The sequence below is a fragment of the Arachis stenosperma genome, chromosome 7 (genome assembly GCF_014773155.1).
Source record: "Arachis stenosperma cultivar V10309 chromosome 7, arast.V10309.gnm1.PFL2, whole genome shotgun sequence".
NCBI classification, from domain to species: Eukaryota; Viridiplantae; Streptophyta; class Magnoliopsida; order Fabales; family Fabaceae; genus Arachis; species Arachis stenosperma.
Window position 1 is genome coordinate 55,038,473 of NC_080383.1, and position 21,100 is coordinate 55,059,572.

The 21,100-nt window shown below is 39.9% G+C and overlaps 2 protein-coding genes across 8 annotated transcripts; both read left to right on the top strand.

The window, feature by feature from the left end:
* The first annotated feature begins 9,081 nt into the window (after positions 1–9,081).
* On the top strand, positions 9,082–12,452 carry LOC130939174 (DDB1- and CUL4-associated factor homolog 1-like). 7 transcript variants are annotated; one of them, XR_009070192.1, is made up of 6 exons: positions 9,082–9,634; positions 9,819–9,907; positions 9,993–10,391; positions 10,572–10,999; positions 11,090–11,186; positions 11,510–12,452. XR_009070192.1 is itself a non-coding variant. In XM_057867277.1 (4 exons), exons 3-4 carry the CDS (start codon positions 10,733–10,735, stop codon positions 11,171–11,173), a joined length of 351 nt encoding a protein of 116 aa, XP_057723260.1. In that variant the 5' UTR covers positions 9,082–9,634; positions 9,819–10,391; positions 10,572–10,732; the 3' UTR covers positions 11,174–11,491. The 7 variants fall into 7 exon arrangements, 1 of the variants encoding a protein (XP_057723260.1); XR_009070193.1 differs by having other exon boundaries at positions 9,996–10,391; XR_009070190.1 differs by having other exon boundaries at positions 9,082–9,397; positions 9,476–9,634; positions 9,819–10,391.
* Positions 12,453–17,512: 5,060 nt separating this feature from the next.
* On the top strand, positions 17,513–20,313 carry LOC130939802 (uncharacterized). The gene is made up of 3 exons (XM_057867877.1): positions 17,513–17,957; positions 19,814–19,820; positions 19,926–20,313. The coding sequence occupies exons 1-3, from the start codon at positions 17,513–17,515 to the stop codon at positions 20,311–20,313; spliced, it is 840 nt and encodes a 279-aa protein (XP_057723860.1).
* Positions 20,314–21,100: the final 787 nt, after the last annotated feature.

Below are 21,100 nucleotides of genomic sequence, written 5' to 3' on the forward strand. Positions count from 1 at the left end.
GCACATGGTTAGGGACAGCTTGATTTAGCCGCTTAGGCCTGGATTTTATTTCCTTGGGCCCTCCTATCCATTGATGCTCAAAGCCTTGGATCCTTTTTACCCTTGCCTTTTGTTTTTAAGGGCTATTGGCTTTTTCTGCTTGCTTTTTTCTTTTTCTTTCTATTTTTTTTCGCCACTTTTTTTTGCAAGCTTTTGCTTTTTCACTGCTTTTTCTTGCTTCAAGAATCAATTTTATGATTTTTCAGATCATCAATAACATTTCTCTTTGTTCATCATTCTTTCAAGAGCCAACATTTTTAACATTCATAAACAACAAGATAAAAAATATGCACTGTTTAAGCATTCATTTAGAAAACAAAGAGTATTGTCACCACATCAATATAACTAAACTAAATTCAAGGATAAATTCAAAATTCATGTACTTCTTGTTCTTTTGAATTAGAAACATTTTTCATTTAAGAAAGGTGAAGGATTAATGGAATTATTCATAACTTTAAGACATAGTTACTAAACACTAATGATAATGAAGTAGAGACACAAAACATAAATGAACACAACATAAAAACCGAAAAGCAGAAAGAAATAAGAACAAGGAATGAATCCACCTTAGTAGCGTCTTCTTCTTGAAGGACTAACAATGTCCTTAAGCTCTTCTATGTCCCTTCCTTGCCTTTGTTGCTCCTCCCTCATTGCTCTTTGATCTTCTCTTATTTCATGGAGAATGATGGAGTGCACATGATGTTCCACCCTTAATTGTTCCACATTGTAGCTCAAATCTTCTAAGGAAGTGTTGAGTTGTTCCCAATAGTTGTTGGGAGGAAAGTGCATCCCTTGAGGCATCTCAGGAATTTCTTGATAATGAGCTTCCTCATGCATCTCTTGAGATTCGTGGAGGGTATCTCTTGCTTGCTCCATCCTCTTCTTAGTGATGGGCTTATCCTCTTCAATGAGGATGTCTCCTTCTATGATAACTCCAGCTGAGTAACATAGATGGCAAATAAGATGAGGAAAAGCTAGCCTTGCCATGGTGGAGGACTTATCGGCTATTTTGTAGATTTAATTAGAGATGACTTCATGAACTTCTACTTCCTCTCTAATCATGATGCTATGAATCATGATGGCCCGATCCATAGTAACTTCAGATCGGTTGCTAGTGGGAATGATGGAGCGTTGAATGAACTCCAACCATCCTCTAGCCACAGGCTTGAGGTTTAGTCTTCTCAGTTGAACTGGCTTGCATTTGGAGTCTCTTTTCCATTGAGCTCCTTCCACACATATGTCCATAAGGACTTGGTCCAACCTTTGATTAAAGTTGACCCTTCTAGTGTAGGGGCGTTCATCTCCTTGCATCATGGGCAAGTGGAATGCCTACCTCACATTTTCCGGACTAAAATCTAAGTATTTCCCCCGAACCATTGTGAGATAATTCTTTGGACTCGGGTTCATACTTTGATCACGGTTCTTAGTGATCCATGCATTGGCATAGAATTCTTGAACCATTAGGATTCTGACTTGTTACATAGGGTTGGTTAGGACTTCCCAACCTCTTCTTCGGATTTCATGTCGGATTTTCGGATACTCATTTTTCTTGAGCTTGAAAGGGACCTCAGGGATCACCTTCTTCTTTGCCACAACATCATAGAAGTGGTCTTGATGGCTTTTGGAGATGAATCTTTCCCTCTCCCATGACTCGGAGGTGGAAGCTTTTGTCTTTCCTTTTCCTTTTCTAGAGGATTCTCCGGCCTTAGGTGCCATTGATGGTAATGGAAAAACAAAAAGCTTATGGTTTTACCACACCAAACTTAAAATATTGCTCGCCCTCGAGCAAGAGAAGAAAGAAGAGAAGAAGAAGAAGAAGAAGAAGAAAATATGGAGGAGAGTGAGGGAAGGTGTTTCGGCTAAGGTATAGAAGAGGGGGTTGTGATGGGTGAAAATGAAGTAGAATGGAGGGGTATATATAGGGAGGGGAGTGGGTGTAGTTTCGGTCATTTAGGGTGGGTTTGGGTGGGAAAGATTTTTGAATTTTGAAGGTGGGTGGGGTTTATAGGGAGGAGTGGATGGATGTGAGTGGTGAATGTGGTAATTGGGAAGAGAGATTGAAGTTGTTGGGAAGTGTGTTTTGGGGAAGAGTGTTATAGGATTAGGAGGTAAGGTGGGAATATGTTAGGTGGGGATCCTGTGGGGTCCACAGATCCTGAGGTGTCAAGGATTTACATCCCTGCACCAATTAGGCATGTAAAATGCCTTTGCATAGCTTTCTGGCGTTTAAACGCCGAGGTGATGCACGTTCTGGGCGTTCAACGCCCAGATGCAGCATGTTTCTGGCGTTGAACGCCAGTTCCATGCTTGTTACTGGCGTTCAGCGCCAGCTTTCCTCAAGGCACATTCCTGGCGTTCAAACGCCAGGATGTTGCTTGTTTATGGCGTTCAGCGCCAGATTCATGCTCTATTCTGGCGTTGAACGCCAGATAGATGCTCCATACTGGCGTTGAACGCCAGTCTGTCCTCCCTCCAGGGTGTGATTTTTCTTCTGCTATTTTTGATTCTGTTTTTAATTTTTATATTTTTTTCGTGACTCCACATGATCATGTACCTAATAATATACAAAATGACAATAAAACTAGAATTAGATAAATAAAAATTGGGTTGCCTCCTAACAAGCGCTCTTTTAATGTCATTAGCTTGACAGTGGCCTCTCATGGAGCCACAAAGGTGATCAGGTCAATGTTGTATAGTCCCAATACCAAACTTAGAGTTTGGTTTTGGGGATGTAACACCAAACTTAGAGTTTGGTTGTGGCCTCTCAACACCAAACTTAGAGTTTGACTGTGGAGGCTCTTCTTGACTCTGTACTGAGAGAAGCTCTTCATGCTTACTCTCTTTTGTCACAGAGGGATGGCCATGTGCCTTAAACACAAGGTATTCCCCATTCAATTAAAGGACTAATTCACCTCTGTTGACATCTATCACATCTCCTGCTATGGCTAGGAAAGGTCTTCCAAGGATGATGCACTCATCCTCTTCCTTCCTAGTGTCTAAGATTATGAAATCAGCAGGGATGTAAAGGCCTTCAACCTTTACTAACACATCCTCTACTAATCCATAAGCTTGTCTCAATGACTTGTCTGCCAATTGTAATGAGAACAAGGTAGGTAGTACCTCAATGATCCCCAGCTTCTCCATTACAGAGAGTGGCATAAGATTTATCCCTGACCCCAGATCACATAGAGCTTTTTCAAAGGTCATGGTGCCTATGGTACAAGGTATTAAGAACTTGCCAGGATCTTGTCTCTTTTGAGATAAAATTTGCTAAATCCAGGTATCTAGTTCACTAATGAGCAAAGGAGGTTCACTTTTCCAAGTCTCATTACCAAACAACTTGGCATTCAGCTTCATGATAGCTCCTAAATATTGAGCAACTTGCTCTCCAGTCATATCTTCATCCTCTTCAGAGGAAGAATAGTCTTCAGAGCTCATGAATGGCAGAAGGAGATTTAATGGAATCTCTATGGTCTCTATATGAGCCTCAGATTCCTTTGGATCCTTACTAGGAAACTCCCTCTTGCTTGAGAGACATCCCAGGAGGTCCTCCTCACTAGGATTTTCGTCCTTCTCCTCCCTTGTGCATTCGGCCATATTGATCACATCAATGGCCTTGCACTCTCCTTTTGGATTCTCTTCTGTATTGCTTGGGAGAATACTAGGAGGAGTTTCAATGTCTTTCTTACTCAGCTGGCCCACTTGTGCCTCTAGATTTCTGATGGAGGATCTTGTTTCACTCATGAAACTGAAAGTGGCTTTTGACAGATCAGAGACTAAATTTGCTAAATTAGAGGAGCTTTGTTCAGAATTCTATGTTTGTTGCTGAGAAGATGATGGAAAAGGCTTGTTATTACTGAGACTATTTCGTCCACCATTATTAAAGCTTTGTTGAGGCTTTTGTTAATCCTCCTTGCATTATTGTTATTGGGTTCGGCTGCCATCTCCTTCTCTTGTTCGAAAATTTCTGAAAGGTTGTTTCTGGATTGTTGTAATTTAGCTTCTCTTAGTTTCCTCTTCAGAGTCCTTTTAGGTTCTGGATCAATTTCAACAAGAGTGCCTTTTTCCTTGTTCCTGCTCATATGAAAGAGAAGAAAACAAGAAAAGAAGAGGAATCCTCTATGTCACAGTATAGAGATTCCTTTTATGTTAGTAAAAGAAGAAGAGAATAGAAGAAGGAAGAGTGAAGAATCCAAACACAGGGGGAAGAGTGAGTTCGGATTTTTGGATGAAGAGATGTGAAGAGAAGTGTTAGTAAATAAATAATTAAATAGAATAAGAAAAGAGAGGGAGAATTCGAAAATTAATTTTTTTTAAAAGGAGTTAGTAATTTTGAAAATTAAAGATAAGATATGATTAAAATTAAAATTTAAAACAATTAAAAAGAATTTTTGAAAAAGAGAGAGATATTTTCGAAAATTAGAGAGAGAAAAGTAGTTAGGTGGTTTTGAAAAAGATAAGAAACAAACAAAAAGTCAAATAGTTAGTTGAAAAAGATATTAAAATTAAATTTGAAAAGATAAGAAGATAAGATAAGATATGATATTTTGAAATCAAAATTTGAAAAAAGATAAAATTTTGAAAAAGATAAGATAAAAAGATGTGATAAAAAGATATGTTTGAAAAAGATTTAATTTTTAAAATTAAAATTAATTACTTAACTAACAAGTAACTACAATATATGATTCTAGAATTTAAAGATTGAACCTTTCTTAACAAGAAAGTAACAAACTTCAAATTTTGAATCAATCACATTAATTGTTAGCTAATTTTCGAAAATTTGATATAAAGATAAGAAAAAGATTTTGAAAATATTTTGAAAAAGAATTTTAAAAAGATAAGATTTTTTAAAATTGAAATTTTGACTTGACTTGTAAGAAATAACTAATTTTAAAAATTTTTGACCAAGTCAACCCAAAATTTCGAAAATTTGGAGAGAAAAAAGGAAAATATATATTTTTGATTTTTGAATTTTTAATAAAGAGGGAGAAAAACACAAACATGACCCAAAACATGAAAATTTTGGATCAAAACACAAGATGCATGCAAGAACACTATGAATGTCAAGATGAACACCAAGAACACTTTGAAGATCATGATGAACATCAAGAACATAATTTTAAAAAATTTTTGATGCAAAAAAAACATGCAAGATACCAAACTTAGAAATCTTTAATGCATGGACTCTAACAAACGAAAAATGCATATGAAAAACAACAAACAACACAAAACAAGAAAACATCAAGATCAAACAAGAAGACTTGTCAAGAACAACTTAAAGATCATGAAGAACACCATGAATGCATGAATTTTCGAAAAATGCAAGAAAAATTTTTAAAGCATGCAATTGACACCAAACTTAAAAGTTGACTCAAAACTCAAACAAGAAACACAAAATATTTTTTATTTTTGTGATTTTTTTAATTTATTTTGGATTTTTATTAATTTTTTTCGAAAATAAAGTTTGGAAAAACGAAAAAGAAAAGAAAAATTTTGAAAAAGATTTTTGAAAAGAAAATTACCTAATCTGAGCAACAAGATGAACCGTCAGTTGTCCATACTCGAACAATCCCCGGCAACGGCGCCAAAAACTTGGTGCACGAAATTGTGATTCATATGTTATTGCATTTTGTAAAATTCATTGCTTTTTTTTCCCTAGCAATGGCGCCAAAAACTGGTGCCAATACCATGGTTCACAACTTCGCACAACTAACCAGCAAGTGCACTGGGCCATCCAAGTAATACCTTACGTGAGTAAGGGTCGATCCCACGGAGATTGTTGGTATGAAGCAAGCTATGGTCATCTTGTAAATCCCAGTCAGGTAGAGTCAAATGTAATTGGATTAGATATTTAAAAGATAAATAAAATAAAGGGATAGAAATACTTATGTAAATTAATGGTGGGAATTTCAGATAGGCGTATGGAGATGTTGTGCTCCTCCTGAATCTCTGCTTTCCTACTTCTTCCTTCTTCCTTCTCATCACTCCTTTCTATGACAAGCTGTATATAGGGCATCACTGTTGTTAATGGCTACATCCCATCCTCTCAGTGAAAAAGGTCCAAATGCTCTGTCACAACACGGCTAATCATCTGTCGGTTCTCAATCAGGTTGGAATAGAATCCCTTGATTCTTTTGCATCTGTCACTAACGCCCAGCCTTCAGGAGTTTGAAGCTCGTGACAGTCATTCAATCCCAGAATCCTACTCGGAATACCACAGACAAGGTTAGACTTTCCGGATTCCCATGAATGCTTCAATTCTAGCTTATACCACGAAGATTCTGATTAAGGAATCCAAGAGATATGCGCCCGGCCTAAGGTAGAACGGAAGTGGTTGTCAATCACGCGCGTTCATAGGTGAGAATGATGATGAGTGTCACGGATCATCACATTCATCAAGTTGAAGTGAAACGAATATCTTAGAACAGAAATAAATCGAATTGGATGGAAAAGAGTAGTAATTGCATTAAAACTTGAGGTACAGCAGAGCTCCACACCCTTAATCTATGGTGTGTAAAAACTCCACCGTTGAAAATACATAAGTGAAAGGTTCAGGCATGGCCGAATGGCCAGACCCCCAAAACGTGATCAATAGTCTCTTAAGATGAAGAATAAAACAAAACTGAGACCAAAGATGTCTAATACAATAGTAAATTATCCTATTTATACTAGACTAGCTACTAGGGTTTACATGAGTAAGTAATTGATGAATAAATCCACTTCCGGGGCCCACTTGGTGTATGTTTGGGCTGAGCTTGATCTATCCATGAGCTGAGACTTCTTTTGGAGTTGAACGCCAATTTGTAACGTGTTTTGGGCGTTCAACTCCGGGTCGTGACGTGTTTCTGGCGTTTTACTCGAGACAGCAACATGGAACTGGCGTTGAGCGCCAGTTTACGTCGTCAATTCCCGAATAAAGTATGGACTATTATATATTTCTGGAAAGTTCTGGATGTCTACTTTCCAACGCCGTTGAGAGCACGCCATTTGAAGTTCTGTAGCTCCAGAAAATCCATTTCGAGTGCAGGGAGGTCAGATTCCAACAGCATCAGCAGTCCTTTGTCAGCCTCCTATCAGAGTTTTGCTCAAGTCCCACAATTTCAGCCAGAAGTTACCTGAAATCATAGAAAAACACACAAACTCATAGTAAAGTCCAGAAATGTGAATTTAACATAAAAACTAATGAAAACATCCCTAAAAGTAGCTTGAACTTACTAAAAACTACCTAAAAACAATGCCAAAAAGCGTATAAATTATCCGCTCATCAGTGCCACTTTGGCTCGAAGGTGTGGCACGCCAGGTTACTTTTCCACTTAAAATACCTTGGGCATGCCACTTTGGTTCGAAAGCGTGGCACGCTAGGGGCGAAACAGAGGACGGCGTGCCACTTGAATGAAGAGGCGTGGCACGCCAAATCAGAAACAGAAGGAGCATGACACGCCAGAGACACGCCAGCTGGAAGATCACGTTTGTTGAGTTTCTTTTCCCTCCAAATTGTAATTTTCTTTTCACTTTTGTAATTTTCTTTTATTTTCTAGATCTAGGAGTAGTATAAATACCCTTGGAAGTATTGGAAAAGGGTCAGCAAGTCACAGAGTTTGGTTTTGGGGATTTCACTTTTTAGTTTTGACACTTCATCTCTTCCATCTCTTGTACTTTCTCTCTGAGCTATGAGTAGCTAAATTTCCTCTCATTGAGAGAGGGTGCTCTATTGTACTTGATGGATTAATGATAGTGAATTTCTTCTTCTCTTCATTTTCTCTTTGATTGCTAGAAGGAATTTCGATTTTCATGCCTAGTGTTCAATTAACTTGGAAAAGAGATTGAATGCAAAATGGGTTTCATGGGAACCTTGGAAAAGGAAACATGAAACCATGCTAGAAATCCCTTCTCACACTTGAGTAGAATATGGGTTTTGGTATTTGGATATGGTGACATACAATCCTCCCTCTACCTGGACCTATGATGATATGTGGTATAATCAGGGACCAAGCATATCTCTCTTCATGAGCAATTAGACCAAGGAATTGGCTATTGATCAAGATCTGAGAGATTGAGTCACCAAGGGATTAGGGCTCAATCAATCATAATTGCCAAGAGGTCAATGAGTTGCATGATTGAAGAGGATATGAGCTGGAATTAATCCAAAGAGACAATATCTCCTAATCTTAATGAATTCCCCCATTCTTATCTCTTCCATTCTTTTATAGCTTTACTTACATTCTGCAAAATCACATTCCCCTTTACATTCTTGTTATTTCCATTTCTGCATTTTACTGCTTTCTTTTATTTCTTTTGCCCTTTATGTTTCTGCCATTTATAATTCTGCACACACAACTTATTCTGCTGAGCTTGACTAATTCACCAATTGATTAAAATTGCTCAAATCTACCAATCTCTGTGGATACGATCCCACTCCACTGTGGGTTAATACTTGAAGATAATTTTGGTGCGCTTGCCAAGAGCGGATTCATCAATATTATTGGGAAAGGGTAGTGAATTACGCCCATCACGTACGCGTGGATGACGCATGCGCGTGGCCTTGAATTCTCCAAATGCTCGTTTCTTCATGAATTCTTCACTTTACATACTTTTCTCTTCATTTCTTCCATCCAATACTTGCCTTATGAATCTGAAATAACTCAACAAACATAATAAGGCATCGAATAGAATTAAAGTAAATTAAATTTAGCTATTTTAAGATTTAAAAAACATGTTTTCACTTTTAAGTACAAAATTTGAGAGAATTACAAAAACATGCTATTTCATTGAATAAATGTAAAAAAAATTTATTAAATTTTCTAAATTAAACACAAAATAAACCACAAAATTAAAATTATAAAAAAGCGTGGGAACAAAATTCCCACAAAAAATTTTAAATTTTCACCAATTATTTCTCCAAAGTCCAAACACTTGCACTCAACCCTCAAACGTTCACTCAAAAAACACTATTTTTTTTTTTTTTTCAGAGACCCTTCCTTACTCAATCCTAACATTCACCCTCTAAACACTTACATTACACTCAACCTTAGAAAACCCATTTTCGTCACTCAAACATCTTCATCACTGAATCCTCGAAAAACCCTCGCAACTGTCCTCTCTCGCAACCCTCGCAATCAACCATCCATTTGTACTGCCTCCGTCGGTGTTGCCTCTGTCGGCGCGCCCTCCATCGGCGCGCCCTCTCGCTCGCAAGCCTCCGTCAGCGCTCACTCTCGCTCGCTAGCCTCCCTCAACGCTCACTCTCTCTTGCAAACCCTACCTCCGTCAATGGTCTCTCTCTCTCTCTCTCTCTCCTCCCTTAATCATTGTTGCCTCTCCCTCAATTGGCACTCAACCCTCACCATAACACAAGAAGGTTCCTATTAATCTATTTCTATTCCTGTTCTTATTTCCTAATTAATTCTCTGCCATAGTGAGTGAATGTTGTGTTTAGTTTATTCTCTACCATGAACAAGACGATTCCAAGAAAGAGGAGAAGGAACTTTTTGCCAAGGTTAACATGCTCATGGAGAAGATCATTTCTCCGCCTGATAACCCTAAGCCTGCGATTCTCCGCGTCCTGGCCTCTATCCTCAAAAATGCAAGAGTCACGGTGTGTTTTGGCTTTCGCTTTTCCTTCTTCCATTCGTTATTGTTATTGTTTGAAATTCATGAAGTTTTTCAGCGTATTCGTCGAGTTTAGCTTTTCATAGAAAATGTGAATTCAATTGTGTTTTTATTGTACCTATATAATATGATCACTGTTGCTAATGCGTCATTGATGATTTATATTTCAGAATGTAGATACGTGGAAGAGAATGGTGATTCTTCTTCAAGTAATGCCCGTGCTTCCCATAACATTGGTCGCCTTGGGAGCTTAATTCAGGTATTTTCACCTAAATGGTCTTTTTTTTAAATCTCTTTAATGGAGCTTTTAATGAAGCTAACTTTGATGTTAAATGCTAAAATAGAAGTTATCCGACATGACCATTGTCCATAAGAAAATGACGAGTTCTTTGAGTTGATATCTTTGAAGTTTCCGGCAGAATCGATGTACTTAACTGCCGTTCAAGCTGCCACTTGTACACTGCTCTTATGTTGTTCATTGACTTGGAGTTAAGAATTATTTTTTATGCGAGTCTTTTTTTTCAATGTATGTTACGCATGATGTGATGGAGTGTAAATGTATAGTATCCTCATGTTTTTGAGGAACATGCACTGGATTGCATCAAAGAATAGGTGCTAGATAATAGTGGTAGACTATCTACTGAAGAGCAAAATCTAAAGCATAACTCAGGGAGAAGGGGTGCCTCAGATTCTGAAATGTTAAAAACCTATTCAACAGGAGTTCTTGTCCTGTGTTTGGTTAGGTATGTTACTGAATCACTAGGCAATTTCCTAGAGTTTAATCACAAAAGTCTAGCTTATTTTACTGTGAGGTATTATTATTACATGTAGTTCAAGTGGGTGATGCTCCTTATCTTGCTTATCCATATATGTTTAGTTCTAATTTTCTCAATTTCGCTTATTAATAATGAATGTCTCAGCAGAGGTCAAGTTATGGAGGATGTATTGACATCTGGATTGTCAGCTAAGCTCATGCGTTATCTCCGTCTGCGTGTGCTTGGTGAGACAAGTAGCAGCCAAAAAAAAATTACTCATGCAACAGATAGTAGGCATGCATCAGGGAATAGTTTAGTTTGAGTTAGAGATGATGGTCGTGGAAGATTTCGATGTTAGAAGGGTGCCTGATTCTAAAATGAATGCAAGGATAACTTCAAATGATTCTGTTTTGGAAAGAGGGGATGATGATGATTGCTATAGAGACTGTCGTATTAAAAGTAGAGATATTTCTGATATTATTTGGAAAGCAATTTGTGCTGCTGAAGCTGAAGCCAGATCTGCCAATGCACCTGATGAAGCTGTTAAAGCAGCTGGTGATGCAGCTGTTGACCTTGTTAAAATTGTAGCTTCAGAGGTATAATAATATTTGGATTCAAATGCTAAAAATGTTGTAGTTTATAATTTGCATTCAAATGTTAAAATTGTTGCTTCTAATATTTTTCAGGAGTTTAAATCCGCTAATGATGAAGATGCTGCTTTTTGGCTGCTTCAAAGGCTGCATCCACTGTTGTTGAGGCTGCATCTATAGTTGAGGTTTCAAGGTATGCTACGCATATTCATTGTTTTATGTGCATGATCTTGGTGCTTACATGACAACTGCAAGGATATTAGGATAGTACTTTTAGTCATGGTAATTGCCTAATTGGTTATAATGTTCTTCTCTGATTGGTCGCAGGAGCTCCATTAGTATCAATATTGTTCTGTTGTTAGTGTATGTTGAATTTTGAACTTTGTTTTTATGCATGTATGATGCATGAGCATCTTTAGTTATTTTCTTTATTATTTCTTTGAATAAAGTTAGTGATTTCCTCATTCTTAATTGAATTTTTTTTTTTTTTTTTGCTTTAATCAATGTGTTCTGGAGTTGCTTTGAATTCTTCAATCATAGGAGATTGCGAAAGGAAGTGAGCGAAACAGAGGGTTGCTGAACCAAATAGAGAGTTCATGGAGCAAACAAAGAGGTTACTGAACTAGACAGAAACTCCCCTAGATGCCAAGCCTTAAGCCACGTTCAATGTGCCTCACCTCATGTTGAACGTGCCACTTATGAAGCACCTCCAGTGTCCTTACCAAGCTTCACATCCAACGTAGGAAGCCCCACGTCCAATGTGTTAAACCTCACATTCAACTTGCTTGGCTTCACGTTGAACGTGCCACACAAAGGCACCTCCAGTGGCTTCAACTTGCACCCCACGCCCAACATGCTGCCACCCTTGTTCAACTTGCCTCTTGGTGCATCCAACGTGCCTTCAATCCACACCTCCAGGGGCCTGTATTCCTTTCTATGCTATGCTATGCTATGCGTTGAACGTTCCATCAAGCCACACCTCCAAGGGCTGCTTTTAGGCCTTGCGTTCAACATGGCTCTTGTGCGTTGAATGTGCCACTTCGGCCAACCTCCAAGACCTCCTAAATGTCTTCACTAATCTCCAAACTTCAAGCACTTAATTGGATGATCCAAGATGATGTTGCAAGTCTATGATTTTAACAAAGCATCCCATCAAGTTTTGAATTTCAATTACAAGGAAGATCACTAGACTTATTAGAAAAGACTTGATTAATTAGATTGGATTTGATTTAGTTTCTTTTTAAACGATTTTTTGAATTCAGAATTATTTCTTTTAGGTTTAATATAAAAAAAGGAAAAAAGACACCCACGCCCTTCTCGACTCCTTTAGTCGTTTTGAATTCACAATTCTAGGTTTTTCATTCTACCATGAGCAACTAATCTCTTTTGTTAAGATTAGGAGCTCTGTTCATCTTTCCATAGATTATTAATCTAAGTGTTTTACTTTATTTCAGGTTTATGGTTTGATCTATTTCATGATTGAATTTTCGTTTTTTATCCTTAAAGATTTAGAATTTTCAGAAAACATTCTAACTCCGTTTTAGATTCTAATTATTGTTTTGGAAAAAGTAATATCAAAATTAGCTTGAAAATTTTTTCTCACTACCTCTTTATTTAGGTTGAATTGCATGAATTAGTTCTTTGCGTAAAAAATCGAATTTGTGTGTGGATAAACTGTGAATGGTGTTGAGTATTTGTGGGATTTTGTGTTGGAGCGAAATTTGTTGAAAATGGTGGATTAAGTGTGTATGTGTGCATGTATGTTTATAAACTACTTGGTGGTTAAAGTTTGGAATTATGTAATGGTTGGTGGTTAAAGTTTGGAATTATGTAATGGTAGGTTATTGATGTTGGTTTGCAATTGATGAATGTGATAAATGAAATTGGATTTGGTATGAGTAGGTTGGTAATAATGTGGAGTTAACAATTGAATAGTTGGAAGTGGTTTGGATTGAGAATTTTGGAAAACTAGAAGACTTGTAACTTTTCGTAAAAACTGGAATTTTTAACCAACTTTGGCAGGCCATAACATGGTTTCTATATCACCAAATCTTGTGAAACTTGTTTTGATCGAAAATTGGATCCGTGAAGTTTATAACATTCGAGGAGCTAACTGAAAAAGATTTTTAACGAAAAATTTATGCGTGTTTGAAGTTGGTGTAAAAAACTGATTTTTTGAACTTATAAGCTTTTTGGAGTTTCTAATAGGCATGCGTACGCGGAAAGCTCTACGCGATGCGAGTATTGGGATCTACCCAGATATCTCGTGTATGAAGACACGGGCTCGCGTACGCGGCGTTGTCAAAACTGAAATCTTGCATACGCGACAGTGCCACGCAATGCGAGGACTATTCCCTGTTTTATGAACTTGCGTATGCGGACACGGTCTCGCATACGCGGCACGATATTTTGCAAATTCTCGCGTATGTGACAGGTGGTTCGCATACGCATGACCCTTGTTTCCTAAAACTTGCAACTTTTTTAGTTTTCAACAATTCCTTTAACTTTTCAAACCTCTGTAACACATGTTAAAGGTACGATAGCTAGTGTTTAGGCTTTTGGGGTGAGCAAGAATGTACTGATAGGATAAAAGAGGTAGTTTCGATTTTGTATTTATAGCCGAAGACTTAGGGTTACAGAGTGTTGTGGGAAGGTTAACTAGAGTAGTTTTGTAAAGTGTTTTGAGTTGATTAAGGAGGAGATATCGTTGTATAGTAGAGATAAGTTTAAAGAACTATATGTTAATTTTAATACAATATTAGGCGTAATTTTATTATAAAGGGAGTATTTTATCTCGATCACTCTTTCTTGAAAGTGCGATCTTAGTGAGATGGTGGAAGGTGGAAGGTGGGAATCCCCTTTTTTCTTCCTCCTGGTATTGTAAAATCACCTCCAGTGAGATGGTAGAAGATTAGGATCCACCCATTTGATCCTCCTGAACATATGTGAACATACTTCCTTGGTAGACACAAGGATTGTGGTTCGCCCCACTTGCTCTGGGTCAAGATGGTTTGAACTTTCTGGGTAAATGCAAGGGTGTAGTTTACCCCCACTTGCTCCAGGTTGAGATGATTGTGAGCTTCTTGGGTAAATGCATTAGTCCCTCCACTTGCTCTAGGATGGTATTATGATTGATCTTAGTTTTCATGGGCAAATGCAGTGACCGGCCACCACTAATTTCAAGTCGAGATTTGAGATTTCTTTGACCCAGCTGCGCAATGGATGGTTGATTATTTATACATATGCATATGCTTTGAGCTTTTCGCTGCTGGGACTGTCTAAGGTTCGCTACCAGACATGTCAGGTTTGGCTGGATAACCGATAGATGATACCATCGACCATAGGGCAGACATGCATCATGTGCATTTGTATGCATTGCTTGAGTATGCATATTTTGGTTTGCCTAATTGTGTATATATATCTATATGCTACATGACTTAAATGTTGTATCTGTTTCTTTAATTGTGTATTACTTGTATGATTTGTATGTGTTTGACCTTGAGAGACCCCTTTTACAATAGACGTGTGAAGAGGGTTGTTCCACCCGGTGATTAGGAAGTTTGAAGGAGACAGGAGGTGATGTGTTAGATTAGAATTATAATCCCCTTATATAGATTACCGGTTATTTTGGTTTAGTGAAAACTCTAGGATTTGATCTGGGTTGTAGAAGATTTAAGATTTCCTTCGACTTCATGAATCCTTATATCTTATCTTTTTGGAATTGTTACCATACTAATAACCTCCGGTTCTCATTCCATACATGTTACTTTTCAGATGCAGGACGTGAGGCACCTTGCCGAGCGTGCTAGAGACTCTCTAGGAGCGAAGATCTACATTTTGGATTTTTATATTATGTACTTAGTTATATATATGTGTATGATGAGCGGATAATTTATACGCTTTTTGGCATTGTTTTTAGGTAATTTTAGTATGATCTAGTTACTTTTAGGGATGTTTTCATTAGTTTTTATGCTAAATTCACATTTCTGGACTTTACTATGAGTTTGTGTGTTTTTCTGTGATTTCAGGTATTTTCTTGCTGAAATTGAGGGAACCTGAGCAAAACTCTGATAAGAGGCTGACAAAGGACTGCTGATGTTGTTGGAATCTGACCTCCCTGCACTCGAAATGGATTTTTTGGAGTTATAGAACTTCAAATGGGGCACTCTCAATGGCGTTGGAAAGTAGACATCCAGAGCTTTCCAGCAATATATAATAGTCCATACTTTATTCGTGATTAGACGACGTAAACTGGCGCTCAACGCCAGTTCCATGTTGCTGTTTGGAGTCAAACGCCAGAAACACGTTACGAACCGGAGTTGAACGCCCAAAACACGTTACAACTTGGCGTTCAACTCCAAATGAAGCCTCAGCTCGTGGATAGATCAAGTTCAGCCCAAACATACACCAAGTGGGTCTTGGAAGTGGATTTATGCATCAATTACTTACCTCTGTAAACCCTAGTAGCTAGTTTAGTATAAATAGAACTTTTTATTAGTTTATTAGAGACTTTTGATTGTATTATTCAGTCTTGAGACGTTTAGTTCTTAGATCTAGGGGCTGGCTATTCGGCCATGCTTGGACCTTTCACTTATGTATTTTCAACGGTGGAGTTTCTACACACCATAGATTAAGGGTGTGGAGCTCTGCTGTTGGTGCCAAAGAAATCCGGGGTGACAACAATAAAAAATGAAAGTGGTGAACTTATAGCAACAAGAGTGCAAATTCTTGGAGAGTATGCATAGACTACCGAAGGTTGAATGCGGCCACAAGAAAAGATCACTTCCCACTACCATTCATTGATCAAATGCTTGATCGATTAGCCGGTAAATCATATTATTGCTTTCTCGATGGTTACTCCGGATACTTCCAAATTCACATTGCTCTAGAGGACCAAGAAAAAATCATATTTACTTGCCCCTTTGGAACGTATGCTTACAAGCGTATGCCATTTGGCCTATGCAATGCACCGGCAACGTTTCAAAGATGCATGATGAGCTTATTTGCGGACTTTCTAGAACAATGTATGGAAGTTTTCATGGACGACTTTAGTGTGTACGGTGATTCATTTGATCATTGCTTAGGTAACCTTGAAAAAGTCTTAGAGAGATGCACCAAAACAAACCTTGTCTTAAATTTTGAAAAATGTCATTTCATGGTCAAACAAGGCATTGTTTTGGGACACATAGTCTCAAAAGAAGGCATCTCCGTAGATCCGGCAAAAATAAATGTCATATCTAGTTTACCTTACCCCTCTTCCGAGAGGGAAGTCCGCTCTTTTCTTGGACATGCAGGATTTTATAGGAGATTCATCAAAGACTTTAGCAAGGTGGCCTTACCGCTCTCTCGATTACTACAAAAGGACACTGAATTTGAGCTGAGCAAGGAATGTATGGAAGCATATGACAAACTTAAAGTAGCATTGACACAAGTCCCTATTGTGCGAGGACCAAATTGGACTCAACCATTTGAAATCATGTGTGATGCTTCGAATTATGCGATAGGAGCCGCGTTAGCGCAACGCGAGGGTAAGATTCCCTATGTCATAGCTTATGCTTCCAAAATACTAGACGGAGCCCAATCCAACTACACTACTACCGAAAAGGAACTCCTAGCTATTGTTTTTGCTTTGGACAAGTTCCGAGCCTATCTTCTTGGTTCCAAGGTTATAGTGTACTCAGATCACGCGGCACTAAAGTATTTGTTGGCAAAAAAGGAATCAAAACCGAGATTAATTCGTTGGGTGCTTTTGTTACAAGAATTTGACTTGGAGATCAAGGATATGAGTGGTTCCCAAAACCTAGTGGCGGACCATCTAAGTCGCCTCGAACATACAAAAGGCGACACCACTCCTATCAATGACTCATTCCCTTTAGATGCTTTGCACGCAATCTCGGAAGTAGTTCCTTGTATGCCCCAATAGCAAACTACTTGGTTTCACGCACTCTCCCTCCCAATCTCAACAAACATCAAAAGGATAAGCTGAAAAGCGAATCCAAATACTAAGTTTGGGACGATTCCTATTTGTGGAGGTGTGGAGCAGACCAAATAGTGCGACGGTGCATACCTCAAACCGAATTCCAAGCAATCTTGGACGCTTGCCATGCTTCCGAAGGAGGTGGCCACTACGGCCTCCAAAGAACGGCAAGAAAAGTCCTTGATTACGGATTTTGGTGGCCAACCCTTCTCAAAGATTCTTCTCTCTATTGCAAATCTTGTTCCCAATGCATTCGGTTTGGAAATATCTCTAAGAAGAACGAAATCCCCCAACAAAACATGTTTTTTTGTGAAATTTTTGACGTATGGGGAATCGACTTCATGGGACCATTTCCAAATTCCAATGGCTTTCTCTACATCTTGTTAGCCGTCGATTATGTGTCAAAATGGTTGGAGGCAATCCCCACCCGAACGGATGATGCTCATGTTGTTTATTCTTTTGTGAGGAACAATATTATTTGTTGCTTTGGCTCCCCAAGAGCAATCATAAGTGACCAAGGATCCCACTTTTGCAACAAAAAAATGGACAGCCTCATGAGAAAGTATGGCATCATACACAAAGTCGCCACGGCCTACTACCCTCAGACAAACGGCCAAGCTGAGGTTTCTAACCGGGAAATCAAACATGTGTTGGAAAGGATTGTGAAGCCGAATCGGAAGGATTGGAGCACTAAACTCTCCGATGCACTTTGGGCATATCGCACGGCTTACAAAACACCCATTGGCATGAGCCCTTTTAGACTTGTATATGGTAAAGCATGCCATTTACCGGTAGAAATCGAACACAAAGCTTATTGGGCCATAAAGGAATGTAATATGAGCCTGGGTGGAGCTGGAGTAGAGAGAAAGCTTCAATTGGCAGAATTGGAATGCTTAAGATTAGAAGCCTATGACAATTCTAGACTTTACAAGGAAAAGATGAAAGCCATCCATGACAAGAACATTAGGAGAAGGGAATTCAGACCCGGTGAACTAGTCCTTCTTTACAACTCAAGGTTGAGATTACTACCCGGAAAGCTTAGATCAAGGTGGGATGGACCCTACCAAGTAGAGAAAGTAGAACCTTATGGGGTCTACCACTTGCTCCACCCATCAAGTCCGGAAATTTTCAAGGTAAATGGGCACCGTCTCAAATTGTACCATGGTGAGCAAAGAAAGAACTCCAAGGAATTTGAAGTATTCCTCTTGAGGGATGCATCTCTTGAACAAGAACTTTGAGCTGGTGGAAGTCCAACTTAAGGATGGTAAACAAAAGTGCTAGGTGGGAGACACCCCACCATGGTAAGATCTTCCTTTGTACATAGCCATTGCATCGTTCTTTGATTGACACTTGACTTCATGTTTGGTAGCTAGGTAATAGATGTGGTTGTAGCTAGATTTCAATTCTAATTCTGCTTCATTTGTTGAGTTCACTTGGTAGTTTATCAAGTTAAAACATCCTTCTATAGTGCTTAAGTAGCTGTTTGGAGGGTTGGAATGCTAAAAGTGGTGCCAAGACATGCAAACTTTGAAGAAGGCACACTTCTGCGCGTGCGCGCCCATGAAGCATTTGACGACCATCCACGCGGACGCGCACCGTGCGCGGACGCGTGGGTTGCAAAAAGCACCCCTCCATACATTTTCCAGAGAGTTACGTCCACACCACGCCAGCACCATGCCTGAGGCACGGGCCAAGCACGCGTGCGCGCACATGGCGCGTACGCGCGCTTTGGCAAAATCTGCAGATCGACGCGCTAGCGTACCGTGCGCGCGCGCGTCGATCACCCTCGTGCACTCCTGGTATATATTCCAGAGAGTTAGGCCTACCCCAGGCCCATCTCATGCCTGGGGCACAACCACATTGCCGCGCGCGCGCACCGTGCGCGCGCGCGCCAACAGCCCTGCAGCCAACTTTTGGTACTTTGTCCAGAGAGTTGTGCCACATCTAAGCCACCCTTGTGCTACCAGCCCAAGCGCATGGGCGCGTGCGCGCAACGTGCGCGCGCGCCCCCACTCCACCTCGCTCCCTTGCGCGAGCGCGCACCATGCGCGCACGCGTGGGTGATCGACGCCAACTTAATAGGGAGCACACTTGCCCCCTTCATCCTTCTTCTCCTTTCCTTCTTCTTCTCACTCTCTCTACTACCCATCCACCTACTACCATTTCTTCTTCCATTCAACCACCTCCTACCACCTACCTCCGATGGCCCCTACATTACCCCTCCACTCTCCATCACTCCACTCTACAACTTCTTCTTCCATACCCTTTTCCATCTTTCAAGGTACTATACTAAGCTTCCCTCTTGCTCTACCTCTCTCTTTTTTTGATTCTTAGTCATTTAGTTTCATTCTCTTTTAGGTCGTCTCTTTCCTTTTCTCCTCCCTCTTTTTAGTTACTTCTTTGGGGTGTTTTCGTTTTTTTCTTTCCATTTAACTCTTCATAGACATTTGGGTCCTAACTTCTCTTGAATTGGTAGATGAGATGTGTTGCTTGATTTTCTTACAACTACTGTGCACTGTAGTCATTAATAATGGATTGTGGAATGTTACATTGCTTTCACCTTCATCTATTTACATACTACAAAAAAGATGCACGCCAAGTGTTTGAGGAAAGGCATACATGAGTTTTGAGCTCATTTTGACTACTTGCCTCTTAACTAGCCACTTTTGGGTGCACCTTCACATTCCACAATCTCCCACTCATGGTTTCTTAACTTGATTCCCACTTTGGTATTTGAGGGTGTATGCTTCTCATGCTTCTTACTTGCATGCTTAAACTACCCTTATACTACATGCAAATGATTTGCCTTGCTCTTCACATGTTATCTTAGTTACATGTTGCAGCTGTCATGTAATAATGATACTCATATTCTTATGGCACAACTTTTCATTTGCATAATTGCATTCAATTACGCTTCTTTGGGTTTGATGTTATCCCCTTTCTTTGTTATCACAGGATGGTCATCAAAAAGAACAAAGGGAAAGCCCCGAAGAAGCCAGCTTCCAATAGAGCGCGCCAAGATCTAACGGCCAAGCCACTCCTGAAGAAGGCTAAGGGCCCCGTTGATGTTCTAGAGAAGGACAACCCTCGAAAGGATTCAAATAAGTTCCCTAACCGCTACTGCGAACTTGTTTACTCAAGATTGATTGAAAGGAATTATCACCCGGAGCCTCTTCTAGTCCTACCGGCTCACCTCACTCCGATAGTGATGCCACACATTGACCGGAGGCAATGGAGGTTCCTCTTGAGGCAACCAAAGGAGGCCAATCTCTCATGGGTGGTGGAATTCTACTCCAACTACCACTCACCCCTTCTCACATCAATATTTGTGCGCCGGAAGTAAGTGTCAGTCACAGTGGAAACCATCTGAGAAGTACTTGGGATTGGGCCGTTAACGGATGGATATGATGCCTATCAAGAAGTCTTGACTGCATGCGATGACCGTGCGTTCGATTGGAGCGCGATCCTCCGCGTAATTGCTTTACCCGACGCTTGTTGGATTCGGGGGACCATAAAGCAAAGACCAAAAGGTTTAGATGCACGCTACCTCACTCAAGAAGCCATGACATGGGCCCAAATTCTAGCTCACTACGTGCTCCTGAGCACCCATGGGTCATCTATTACCGTCGAGCTTGCATTATTGATATGGTGCATCTTAACCGAGAAACCGGTCGATATTTTGCATGCCATTCGCCAATCCATGGGGCGCATTCATGCCAAAGGAAATCTACCATTCCCCGCTATGGTGACCGCATTAGTTGCAATGGCCGGCGTCCACCGAGAGGCTAAGGATAGGAGAACCTCAATTCCGGTCGAGGGCGATGTTATTCCGACCAAGAGGTGCCTCAAGCCTCCGGAATTCACCAAGGACATTGAACTACCCACATCAACTCGCAACACCACCACATCATCCACACCATAAAAATCAGCCACCCAACGCCTTGAAGACCTTCACAAGAAGTTGGACCGTTATGAGAGGCGTAATCAACGCCAATATGCTCACGTGAAGAAACTTCTAAGCGTAGTCACCCCACCAATGGAGGAACCAGATATCTCCACATCCACCGCAACTTCAAGCGGAGATAGCGATGACATTGGAGATGCGGGACACTCGGGACTCGACCACCCAT